Source organism: Budorcas taxicolor, chromosome 22 (genome assembly GCF_023091745.1).
Source record: "Budorcas taxicolor isolate Tak-1 chromosome 22, Takin1.1, whole genome shotgun sequence".
Lineage (NCBI taxonomy): Eukaryota > Metazoa > Chordata > Mammalia > Artiodactyla > Bovidae > Budorcas > Budorcas taxicolor.
Window position 1 is genome coordinate 26,087,091 of NC_068931.1, and position 12,837 is coordinate 26,099,927.

Below are 12,837 nucleotides of genomic sequence, written 5' to 3' on the forward strand. Positions count from 1 at the left end.
GACCCGGGCCCCGCGTCCGCTCCCTTCCCCCGCCCCGCATCCTCCCAGCCTCTCATTCATTCCGTCCGCTCCTTCCTCTCTCCTCCTTCCCGCTTCCCCAGAGTCTCCCCGCGCGGCCCCGCTGCAGTCTCGGGGTGGTGGTGTTTTTTTTAGCACATTCATGGAAGTTTAGGGCCTGGACGGTGCCCCCAAGTCCGGCCTGAGAGTGCAGCCCGAGCTGCCGGCCGGGAAGAGGAAGATGTCTGTGCTTAAGCGGATGATGCGGGTCTCCAATCGCTCGCTCCTCGCCTTCATCTTCTTCTTCTCCCTGTCCTCGTCTTGCCTCTACTTCATCTATGTGGCTCCGGGCATCGGTAAGCACGCAGGCACCCTCCCTTCCCACGGTAGCGGTAAAGGAAGTGTAGCATGTTACTTATGGGATTGGGAAGCTGTATGGTATGTACCGGGGCCCGGCAGAAGGCATTTTATTTCAAATGAGACGTGTCATATAACCCGCTTTGGGGCATGGTTTTGGCACGTGAGTTTTGTTAATGAACGTTTAACTAACTTAGACTGCTTTAAATGGACAGAGCAAAGTGCGGTATGATGGATCTCATTTTGATGGACCTCATTTTGATGGACCTGAGATACCCCTGGACGGTTTGTTGAGTATTCCTGACACTTTTATCCATTTAATATTAAGTTTTTAAGCTTAGACTTAGTGCTTATTCAAATACCGTCAGCTATGTTAACTGGTTGTAAATACGATGGGGAAACCCACAGTAAGGAATGTGATTGAGCTCAAGAATGTACTAGTGTAGTGTTCCAGGTCACTTTTTTAGAATGGGGTCAGTGAACATTTGTGCCTCACTTAAGGAATTTTTAGGCGATGAGTTGTCTATTAAAAACAATGCTCCATTATTTAGTCTGCTTGGGTTGTTTTTCAAGCGTAGGTAACTTCTGCTACCTGTCAGGATGAATTCTGAAATACAATAATAATTAAAAGAACAATTATGCAAAATAGCTTAAATGGTAACTGTTTAGTTTTTTGTTTTTGTTTGTTTGTTTCTGGTCCAGAACACACTTTTGTATAATCTGCTTGAATTAGCCTCTTTATTAAATATCCTAGTTTCTCAGCACCTTTGATTGAAAAGGTACCAGTGTGGCATTCTCATAAGAAACAGACCATCACCAGACCTCATCAGGACTGTTGAATTTCCTAAAAATCACTGTGACATTTCTTGATTAAATTTTCAGGTTCAAGTAAGATGTATAGGCTCAGAATGATACTTGAGAAGGCATAAATTGTTGAAACCTTAATAACCCAAAATAGAAGTTTGAGGTTAAAAGTTTGAAAAAAATGTGAATATTTTAACATAGTATTTTCTTTTATTGCATTTTTTTTTTCTTTAGGCTAAATCAGACACCTCCTGAAGCCTGTAGCAGAAATGACAGCGATAGCTCAGTGGATTCCAGAGTTGTTAGCCAAAATACTCAGCAGGCTTTTTCTTAAGATCCTCTGCCATTTTGGAAATCTTATCAATTAACTACTCATTCTACAGCAGTTTTTTTACTTGTAGCTCTTTAAAGATTGGACATCATTGGAGGATGTTAGTTTATCTGATATTTCAAGTTTGAGAGATTTTGGAGAAAAAAGGTTTTTTTTTTGCGCTGAGCTAACAGTTTTGTCACTTTCTTGGTATTTTGAGTAACATTACAATTATGTTACTCAAAAAGCTAACCAAAGGAACTCAGAATTCCATTTTTCACTTCATAATCAGCCAGTTTTTGTTATTGTATTAATGTATTGTGTATATATTCTTAAAGTTCTGTTGGTGTGAAATACTTAGACATTTTCCTTATTTGCATACTTAATGTTTACCATAGAACAGCCACTGATAAGTCATAAAAATTTTGGCAGTTGTCTTCTAGGCAACTAGATTAAAATTATTCTTGTGGGTCTTTGAATTTATTCTTAAAAAGATTGATTGAAACCAGTAAGAAGAATGAAAACCAAAACTTAATGTTAAGGATTTGTTAAACTGAATCTGTTTCTCAAACTAGTATTACTTAGCAGCAAAAAAAAAAAAAAAGCCCGCTTATCTTTTAATTATTGAGAAGCAGTTTTCCAAAATTCATATTTTTGTTTGAAAGCTCTGATTTTGTCATTGGTAACACATACTATCAGTTTTTCTGACAGAATGTCAAGCTCATTTTGCTTACTTTTTAGGAAAATGTAGGTCAGATACAGAAATTAAATAACCATAGTTTTGCAGTTGTACCTTTAAAAAAAAAATGTCACATTAAATTTTTTTAGTTTATTTTTGGCTGTGTTGGATCTTTGTTGCTCTTCGGGCTTTTCTCTAGTTGAGGCGATTGGAAGCTACTCTTCACTGTGGTGCATGAGCTTCTCATTGTGGTGGCTTCTCTTGTTTCGGAACATGGGCTCTAGGGTGTGTGGGTTTCGGTAGTTGCGGTTCCTGGGCTCTAGAACACAGCCTCAATAGTTGTGACCCGTGGGCTTAGTTGCTCCAAGACGTGTGGGATCTTACTGAACGAGGGATCAAACCCATGTCTCCTGCATTGACAAGTGGATTCTTTACCACTGAGCCATCAGGGAGACTCTTCAGTTGTATCTTTAAGTAAAAATGATGTTCCATGAGAAAAATGTGGCTAGTTCAGCTCACAGTGCAATGATCTATTACACGGTTTGATTTTCAAGATAACCACGGTCCTTTGGTATGCTGCTGAAATGCCTTACATGTGCTTCCCATTTCATCACAGATTTCTTTTGTTTTTAATTAATTTTTATTAGAGTATACTTGACTTACAATGTTGTGTTAGTTTCTGCTGTACAGCAAAGTGCATCTGTTCCACATACACATATATCCACTCTTTCTTAGATTCTTTTCCCATACAGGTCATTACAGAGTATTCAGTTGAGTTCCCTATGCTTCACAGTAGATCCTTATTAGTTACCTAATTGATAATGGGTTGGCCAAAAAGTTCATTCGGGAAAGCCTGCAGGAACTTCTTGGCCATCCCCACATACACTCATGTGTATGTGTCCATCCCAATCTCCCAATTTATCCCTCCCCCTTCCCTCTTGATAACCATAAGTTTGATTTCCTACTTCTGCATCACAGATATCTTATTAATGAGACATACCCTAAACTAAGTAGTTTCTTACGGCTAGTTTACATTAGATGTCCATAGACTCTTTTGGAAATAATTCATATTTTAGCCTGGGTTAACATCTTGGAGCAGAGTTTTCTTATGACTAAAATACATGTTGTATAAGAGAGTTTTTTTAATTGATCTGAAATGTTTTAAATCTCTTTTGTTAAAAAAAAAAAATTCATATGAGCTGTATCCACATCAACCTGTTTAGTAGCTGTCAGTTGTATTTTCCTCACTTTTCTGCCCAGAGACTCATTTTTCTTGTGTGCCTCCCCCCAGACAGTCCTGTCATTTTAGTGACTCTTGTTAGTCTCCATCGCCCGTGTTCCTCCCTCCCTCTCTAGTACCATATAGTAGTGCACGCGTGCTCATTTGCTCAGTCGTGTCCAACCCTTTGTGGTTCTGTGGACTGTAGCCCACCAGGCTGTTCTGTCCATAGGATTTCCCAGGCAGGAGTACTGGAGTGGGTTGTCATTTCCTTCTCCAGGAGATCTTCCTGATCCAGGGATCAAACCTGTGTTGCTGCGTTGGCAGCAGATTCTTCACCTGGGAAGCCCCTTCTTCCTTTGTGATTGCAAAATGATGAGCAAAGTTTCCCTCAAAGGTCTTGCCTTGGCTGAATTGAAACTGGAATTCCATTTAGCATGGAAATGTTTCCAATATAACATAGCATTGTCATTTTCCTGCTGTCATATCAGAGGAGTAGGTGAAGTGACATAGATTCATTCACCTAACATGAATAGAGCACCTTGGATGGGATAGACTTTGTCTGAGGAAGACAGATGGCTAAGACAGGCCACCTTCCCTCATGTGGTGGGGTGAGTACCCTGCCAGGGCTGCAGCCAGTCCTCGGAAAGCACGCAGTGGAGTGTGCGGGCTGGTGAAGGATTTCCTGAGGAGGTGACAGATGGGATTTATCTGGACTGAGCAGAGGGATTCTAGTCGGAGGGAATAGCAGGAACAAAGGTAGGTTCCAGAAAGTAGGAATATTTCCGTCTGATACCACTTAAGGTGTGGGGTGGTGGATTGGCCAGACTGGGAAGACTCGTGGGTCTCCCCTGCCCAGCCTGGTGTTCTGGCTCTTTAGGTCCCTAAACTTCCTGGCTGAGAGTGACTGGCCTCGATTCGCACAGCTTTATGAAAGTGGTCTGTGATTAAGACATTGATGTGCCTTGACTCAGTGGAGCAGTATCGTGGGGAAGATTGTTCAGCTGTCCTGGGAGTGGGGATTTTGCTGTCCATTTGACTCACCAGCCATCCTGACCTTTGCTTGACTTGCTGATAGGCTCTTTCTTTCTTTGAGCAGAGGAAGAATCTGGTTGGATCACTTTGGTGTGAATTCCTGTGGGGCCTTCGAGGAATTACCGGGCTGTGTGCCTCACTTTTTGGCTCTCAAGTGGGTGGATGCCTGGCTGGGACAGGTGGAGTTGTTGATGGATGGGCCGGGCATGGAGGGTGTGTTGTGAGAGGGTATGGCTTAGTAGAGCCTTGCTCAGAGCCTCCCTGACATTTCTGGCTGGTTTCTGTCACTTTGCTCAGAGAGTAGCTTGTTTGTTGCCCTGTAGCTTTCTCATCGGAGAAGGCAATGGCACCCTACTCCAGTACTCTTGCCTGGAAAATCTCGTGGATGGAGGAACCTGGTGGGCTGCAGTCCATGGGGTTGCTAAGAGTCGGACACGACTGAGCGACTTCACTTTCACTTCTTACTTTCATGCATTCGAGAAGGAAATGGCAACCCACTCCAGTGTTCTTGCCTGGAGAATCCCAGGGACGGGGGAGTCTGGTGGGCTGCTGTCTATGGGGTCACACGGAGTCGGACACGACTGAAGCGACTTACCAGCAGCAGCAGCAGCTTTCTCATCACAGCCTTTCACCCTCCTGGGGGTGAGCCTGATTGTGGTTTTAAGCTGTTACACTTTGCTTGGTATTTCAAAGTTCCTCTTAGTTATTTTCCTCACCAAGTTCTCTGGTCACTGTGACTCCTTTTGAGGATTCTTTTGGTTGGGCCACATGTTGGGCATTTCTTTTTTGTGGGCCTCTCTTACCGGACAGGCTTCCCAGGCTAATGTTTTTGTCCTGTGAGTAGCAGGAGACATCAGACATTCTGAACCTGGGAATGCTGGAATCCTTTGTTTTAGAGCAGTTCTTCTAGCCTGGAGTACAGTTTATACAGGACAGAGGGACCAGGTGGGAAGTTATTTCAGTGGCTCAGGCGATAGAAGACTTGAATCTAATCAAGGCAGACTTGAAGAATATGGACAGTGGAATTGAAGGAAAGGGAGATGCTTTAAGACAATGCTTGTATTGTGGCCTAGACACTTGTATTCTAGTGGGGCGAAGGGGCTGTAGAAAGGCAGGTGCCTTGAGGGGGCCATTTTGCTTCTAGAGAAATTGAGTTGGGATGCTTGTAGGATAGCGAGGAAGAACTTGTCAGCAGGTGGGCAGATGGAAAAAAGGGCTTAGAGCCCACGACAGAGGTCTAACAGGAGAGAGATGTCATCAGCGTATAGGTGGATGATAGATACCTGTTTTCCCCTACACATCTGAGTTAATAAAACTCATGCAAGTGACTCACTAAGTTAGTTACTCGTAAATATGGAACAGTAGGTGTCAGATGGGAGTATGATGGAGGCTCAAGTGTAGTTTGAGGGCTTCTCTGGTGGCTCAGCAGTAAAGAATCTGCCTGCAGTGCAGGAGATGCAGGTCATCTGGAGGAGGAAGTGACAACCACTCAAGTTTCTTTCCTGGAAACTTGCATGGACAGAGGAGCCTGGCAGGCTGCAGTGCACGGGGTCTCGAAAGAGTCGGACACCACTGAGTGACTAAACAAGTGTAGTTTGAAGGATTTCCCATGAGGCTGTTACCTTTTTCACTCCCCGGCCCCCAAAGGGGGTAGTGTGATCAACACTGTGGAAAAGTTCAGGTGGCCACCCAGGGAGAGCTTGTGGAGGCTGAAGACAAGGTAGCCAGGGATGAAATCCATCAGCCTAGGGTGAGTGAAGAAATAGAAACAGGAAAATGAAGGGAGAGAGGTACCATGAAAGTGAAGAGAGTTAGAGGCCTTTGCAAAAATGGATCCATCGACAAATAAAAATGATCAGCAAGACAAGCATTGCAGTGGGGTAGGGTAAAGTCTTGAAGGAGAATCATGGATTTGGTAAGTAGGAACTCTGTGACGGCCACTAGGGGACCTGTTTTTGTGCTGTTAGAGGGCACCAGTAAGACTGCCTGAGGTTGGATAGTATTAATAAAGTCAGATGAAAGTGGCTGATTTCCAGGAACGTGGGATCAAAGGGATCTTAGAAGATGGGAAGACCTGAGCTTATGTGGATTTTCAGGGAGTGAGGACATGCTTTAAAGATTTGAAGAAGGGAACAAATTATGACGTGATCTTGTTCAGTTGCTCAGTTGTGTCTGACTCCTTGCGACCCTATGGACGTCAGCACACCAGACTTTCCTGTCTATCAGTATCTCCCGGAGTTTGCTCAAGATAATGTCCAGTAAATTGGTCATACCACCCAGTCCTCTCAACCTCTGTCATTGCCTTCTGCCTTCACTCTTTCCCAGCCTCAGAGTCTTTTTTCAGTGAGTTGGCTCTTTGCATCAGGTGGCTGAAGTATTGGAGCTTCAGCATCAGTCCTTGCAGTGAATATTCAGGGTTGATTTCCTTTAGGATTGACTGATCTGATCTTGCTGTCCAAGGGGCTCTCGGGCCTCTTCTGCAGGACCACAGTCTGAAAGCATCGATTTACTCCTCCGTACATGTTTGTCTGGTTCTGCATTGAACAGGATCCACGTGGTCCCTGTTTTCCTAGAGCTGAAGCATGTATGCTAAGTCGCTTCAGTCGTGTTCGACTCTTTGCAACCCCATGGATTGTAGCCCGCCAGGCTCCTCTGTCCATGGGATTCTCCAGGCAAGAGTATTGGAGTGGGCTGCCATGCCTTTCTCCAGGGGATGATGCCAGAGTCCGTCATTTTGTTGCCTGTTTGCTGTTTGGTCGCTGTAAGTCGTGTCTGACTCTTCCGTGACTCCGTGGAGGCTCATCTGTCCATGGGATTCTCCAGGAAAGAATACTGGAGTGAGCTTCCATTTCCTTCTCCAGGAGATCTTCCCAACCCAGGGACTGAACCCACGTCTCCTGAATGGGCAGGCGGATTCTTTACCACTAAGCCACCAGGGAATTACCTCCAAATTTAGGGCCTTAAAACAACAAACATATGTTATCTCCTAGTTTCTGTGGCCAGGAATCTGGACATGATTTGGCTAGATGGCTCTGGTTCAAGGTCTCTTACTTGGCTACAGAGTGTAGGTCAGAGCTGTGGTTGGAGGCTCCACTGGGGAAGAATCCACTTCCAAGTTCAGCCGTGTGCACTCGGGTAGGATTCTGCCCCCTGAGGGTTGTTGCACTGAGGACCTTGGTTCTTTGCAGGTAGTTGGCTAGAGACCTCACTCAGTTCCTTGTCCCGGAGCCTCTCCACTGGGTATTTACAACCCCATCACTTTGGCCATATTGTCTTTGTCAGAAAAGAGTCATTTTGGGCCAGTGCACAGTCATGGGCTGGGGAGCCATCTCAGAAATTGCTTACCTCCATCAGGTTGCCATTCTTTTATTTTTACTTTATTTTCTGGCCACCGTTCTTGAGCCTATATGTTAATTCAGCTGTATTGTTCCAGCAGAAGTGAACCTCAATTCTTTGATCTTGTGAGGAATCAGGTAGTTTTAAAGGGAAAATGAATTCATTGAAATCTCACAGTGCTTCACACCATTGTCCATGTTACTGTTTTATGAGTAAATTTTATTTTGTAATTGGCAGATAATTGCTTTACAATGTTGTGCTGGTTTCTGCCCTCCAACAGTGTGAATCAGCCATAAGTGTACGTACGTTCCCCTCCCTCCTGAACCTCTGTCCCACCTCCCACCCCATCCCACCCCTTGATTGTCACAGAGCACCAGGCTGAGCTCCCTGTGTCACACAGCAGCTCTCCAATCCTGTCTGTTTTACATGTGGTAATGTATTTGTTTCAGTGCTTCTCTTTCAATTCATCCCACCCTTTCCTTCCCCTGCTGTATCCATTTCTGAGAGATTGTTCTAGAACTTGGATTGCCTAGGTCCTGCTTGGGCATTCCTGGTCAATGGAGAGCCCCGCAGGCCTTGTGTATTTCCAGTTTTCTCCCTCTGGTCCGTTTCCCTCGCCACTTGAGACCGAACTGAGTGTTGTCACCACTGCTTGAACTGCACTTGACCGGTTTCATCACAGCACCCTGCCCCCAGCTCTTTCTCCCTCTTCTTTCTCCTTTTGCTTCTGAATCATTTTTTTTTTCTTAATTCCCAAAAGACCCAGTGATTGAGTATATAAAAGATATGTTTCTGCCTTTTCTCAGGATAATAACAGAATAATATGTGGGTAATATTGTGGTTAGAGTTGAAGATTGGGTCAGTTGAAGGTTAAAAGTAAGTTTTCTGAGAATACGTACAAGGCCATTAACATGCCACTGGGAAATCAAGAGTTTTACTCCAGTTATTATTAGGTATTTTCTCCTCATGTTTTAGACCCATTGGAGAATTTCGGGTAGCATTCCAGTTTTATTTTTCTGTAGCATGTATATCCTACATTGGGCCGACTTGATTTGTTGTGTTTCATGGGCATACTTGTTTTTGGTTGTAGCAGAACTTGATGGTGTTTGGTTTAAGCCATAGCAAAAACCCTCCTCAGTTAAAGTAGGCAAGAAAGGATGTTTATCCTTGTTTGTTGGTTTGAAAGTATGCTCTGGCTGTGGAAATCTTTGAAATTCATTTTCCACGCTCTGTCCCCTTCTCTCCTGGTTTTAGAGGCATTTTCCTTTCATGAATAAGTAAATTGAAATTATGAAATGTTTTATTTTTGGCTACGTGGCATGGCAAAATGTTTAAGAAAACATAACTTAGTGCTTTTAAATCTAAATTGTAATTAATTTTTTTTCCTCCAGAGGGATAATGGATATGACTTTTTGCTTACATCTTGGTTTTCATGATTAAATAGTCAAGTTAGTAAAAGTCTTTGGCTCTCAATCCAGTCTTTATGTTATATACTCCTTGAGGATGAAACATAGATTCTTCATTGTCTGAATGAATTGCACATAAATTAGGAAGCTGTATAAAAGAGGATGTATTTATACAAGTTAAACTGTGAAAGGAGACTTCTATTTTTTGGCCTGTTACAAATGTTAGTGATGTTTAGAGAATTACTACAAGCAGTAGTTTTCAAACATGAGGGTGCTCAAGCCTTATTTCAGGCAACCGAGGTCTTATCATTAGAGAATCTAATTGGGATCCTGATTGATTTTAAAAAATATATTTATTTATTTATTTGCCTGCATTAAGTCTTAGTTGTGTGCAGGGTCTTTTTTTTCTTTTGCATTAAAAATTTTATTTTTAATTGGAGGATAATTACTTTACAATATTGTGTTGGTTTCTGCCATGAATCAGCCATAGGTATACACGTGTCTCTCCCTCCCTCCCACCTGAGTTTGATCCCTGGTCCAGGAACTAGATCCCACGTGCTTTAACTAAGAGTTCACATGTGGCAAGTAAATGATCCTGCATGCTGGGAATGAAACTACCATGCAGAATCTTCAGTTGTGGCATGTGCCCTCTTAGTTATGGTATGTGGGATCTAGTTCCTGGATCAGGGATTGAACCCTGCCTCACCCTCCAATTTTGGGAGTATGGAGTGTTGGTCACTGGACCACCAGGGAAGTCCCTGATTGATTTTTTTAATTAGTCCTTCACCCTGGGAACTTTATTTCTGGCACACACCCCAAACAGTTGGGAAATCCTTTAGTGTGAAATAGTTTTACATTTGAAATTGGTTATCTCATTTGATCCTTCATCTAGCTAATCTTACCTGTTAAAAACCAGAGTAATTTGTTTATAGCATTGTATGTTACTGGAAAAAGAGTTTTCATGGTGAAGAATTTCTTTCCTCCAGAATAAAAATGGGCAGAATGTACAGAAAACTTAAGGCAACTAGGATCATGTGTTTCTTTATGAACCCACTATGTGATTGAGCTATAGGTTGATCCTGAATTTGTTATTTAATGTTTTTAATTATTAGAGAGATACATTATAATTCAGTTAATAGGATCAATATAAATAGTACATCATGAGAAATGATGGGCTGGATGAAGCACAAGCTGGAATCAAGATTGCCAGGAGAAATATCAATAACCTCAAATATGCAGATGATACCACCCTCATGGCAAGAAAGTAAAGAAGAACTAAAGAGCCTCTTGATGAAAGTGAAAGAGGAGAGTGAAAAACTTGACTTAAAGCTCAACATTCAGAAAACTAAGATCATGACATCTGGTCCCATCACTTCATGGCAGATAGATGGGGAAACAGTGGAAACAGTGAGAGACTTTATTTTTTGGGCTCCAAACACATTGCAGATGGTGACTGCAGCCATGAAATTAAAAGACGCTTGCTCCTAGGAAGGAAAGTTACGACCAACCTAGACAGCATATTAAAAAGCAGAAACATTTCTTTGCCAACAAATGTCCATCTAGTCAAAGCTATGGTTTTTCCAGTGGTCATGTATGGATGTGAGAGTTGGACTATAAAGAAAGCTGAGCACCAAGAATTGATGGTTTTGAACTGTGGTGTCAGAGAAGACTCTTTAGAGTCCTTTGGACTGTAAGGAGATCCAACCAGTCCATCCTAAAGGAAATCAGTCCTGAATATTCATTGGAAGGACTAAAACTGCAACTCCAATACTTTGGCCACCTGATGCGAAGAGCTGATTCATTTGAAAAGACCCTGATGCTGGGAAAGATTGAAGGTGGGAGGAGAAGGGGATGACAGAGGATGAGATGGTTGGATGGTATCACCAACTCAATGGACATGAGTTTGAGTAGACTCTGGGAGTTGGTGATGGACAGGGAGGCCAGGCGTGCTGCAGTCCATGGGGTCGCAAAGAGTCGGACATGACTGAGCGACTGAACTGAACTGATGGCCCTACATGTTAGCCAGTGGAAATAATTTCAAAACAAAAGACTTATAAAAATCTCTCTATAACATGTTCACAGTTAAGCACCTCTGTGAAGTTTGTTACTGTACCATCACACCTTGATTGAAATATTATCTCTTTTTAAGTATTTGAGGCTTGCTAGAGTTAATAATTCTTTACTGAAATCATGTTTTATATATTGCCTTCTTGGTAATTAAGTTAATGGCTCAGATATTATGACTTCTAATCATAGTGCAATGTCCAGCTTGACTTGGAGGAAGAGAACTCGGACTTCATTTTCATTTCAGTCAAGAGGACCAGCAGTAGAGAATTAAAAGATGCCTTGTTTTTTAATTTGAGAGTATGCTCTGGCTTCAGAAATCATTGAAATTTATTTTCCATGCTGTGTCCCCTTCTCTCCTGCTTGTTTTAGAGTCATTCTCCTTTCGTGAATAAGTAAGTTGAGATTATGAACGGTATTTTAATTGTGAAAACCCAGGGAAATTGTGGATAATTATAAAGCATATAGTTCACATAGGTCTCCCTTTTATGTCCTCTTCATTATGATAGCATTCTCAAGTGGGTAGTGGTTCATTTCATTCACCTTAAATCCATTCTGAAGTCATTTATTTTCAGCAGATTTATAGTGTTTCCTGGGTGTGTTTATTTACGGCTTCATCCTTTAGTCTGTAATTTCATTAGGTAAGTTTCCTTACTGATTAGATTAAAAATGTAATTGCCTGCATTTTTCCTTTCCTGGTTCCCTCATTTCCTCCTGATTCTACTTTTCTCCCATGTGGTTTATAACTCTTGAGTCTTTAGGCTCCTGTCGCACTTTAAAGAAGCCATATGTTTAAGTGAGTAACAATGAATTAACAAAGGACAGTGCTGAAAGCTGTCATGTGTTAGATCATGTGTTCAGAGTCTGGTTTTTGAATTTTCAGCTAAGTTTAAACCAGGCTGAGCTTGTCATCTGGTTGTTGTAGAAGTAATTCCGATGTTTTAGGCAGTTTACCCTTTCTTAGGATTTTGGTTTTTACAGAGGGGCCCCATGGCTCCTTAGTTGCTGACACTGCTTGGCAGTTGGTGGTTATTCAACACATATTTATTGTGAATAAACACATGTCTCTACCTTGAACGTCTTTAATAAGACTGTTAGAAAAGTTATCCTCAAATAACTTAAGGCTGTTAAACTGCAGAGTGGAAGTGGTAAAAAACACCTGTCGGAAAGAATTTGGTGCCTACATCAGCAAAGCTTGAGCTATTGGCTAAGATCTGAAATAGATCTGCACTGTATGTGATCAGTGTATTCATGATTGCTTGATAAAATAGGATTCTGAGCACAGAATTCTTTCATTCTACTTATTAGTCAGTCTGTGATTTACTGGAAGGATGGGGAGGAGGATATTATAGGCTAGTAATTACTTGCTCTGCAGATTTTCTTGAGCCCATACTTGACTTTGAATTATTATCACCATGGTATGTTTAAAAAGTGCTTTGACATAAAGGGAATCATTTGCACAGCCTAGAAGTGTGTTATGTTTTGTTTTTAACTTAAGCAATGCTTTGGTTTTAGGCAAAGTTTGAACTCTTTCATATGTCATGTGGCCTCATCCTGGAGGTTACGGCATTATTATTAGGAGATAATATATTTAGCTTTTACAGACTCAGACGAGTAATTTCTGGGAACT

The 12,837-nt window shown here is 42.1% G+C and overlaps 1 protein-coding gene across 1 annotated transcript in view; it reads left to right on the forward strand.

Annotated features, from left to right (window-relative positions):
• Positions 1-238: 238 nt before the first annotated feature.
• B4GALT6 (beta-1,4-galactosyltransferase 6) overlaps positions 239-12,837 on the forward strand; it is a 66,766-nt gene continuing 54,167 nt past the window's right edge. Inside the window, exon 1 of the mRNA XM_052660492.1 lies at positions 239-353. Within this exon, the coding sequence (XP_052516452.1) occupies positions 239-353 (115 nt within the window). The remainder of the gene's footprint in view (positions 354-12,837) is intronic.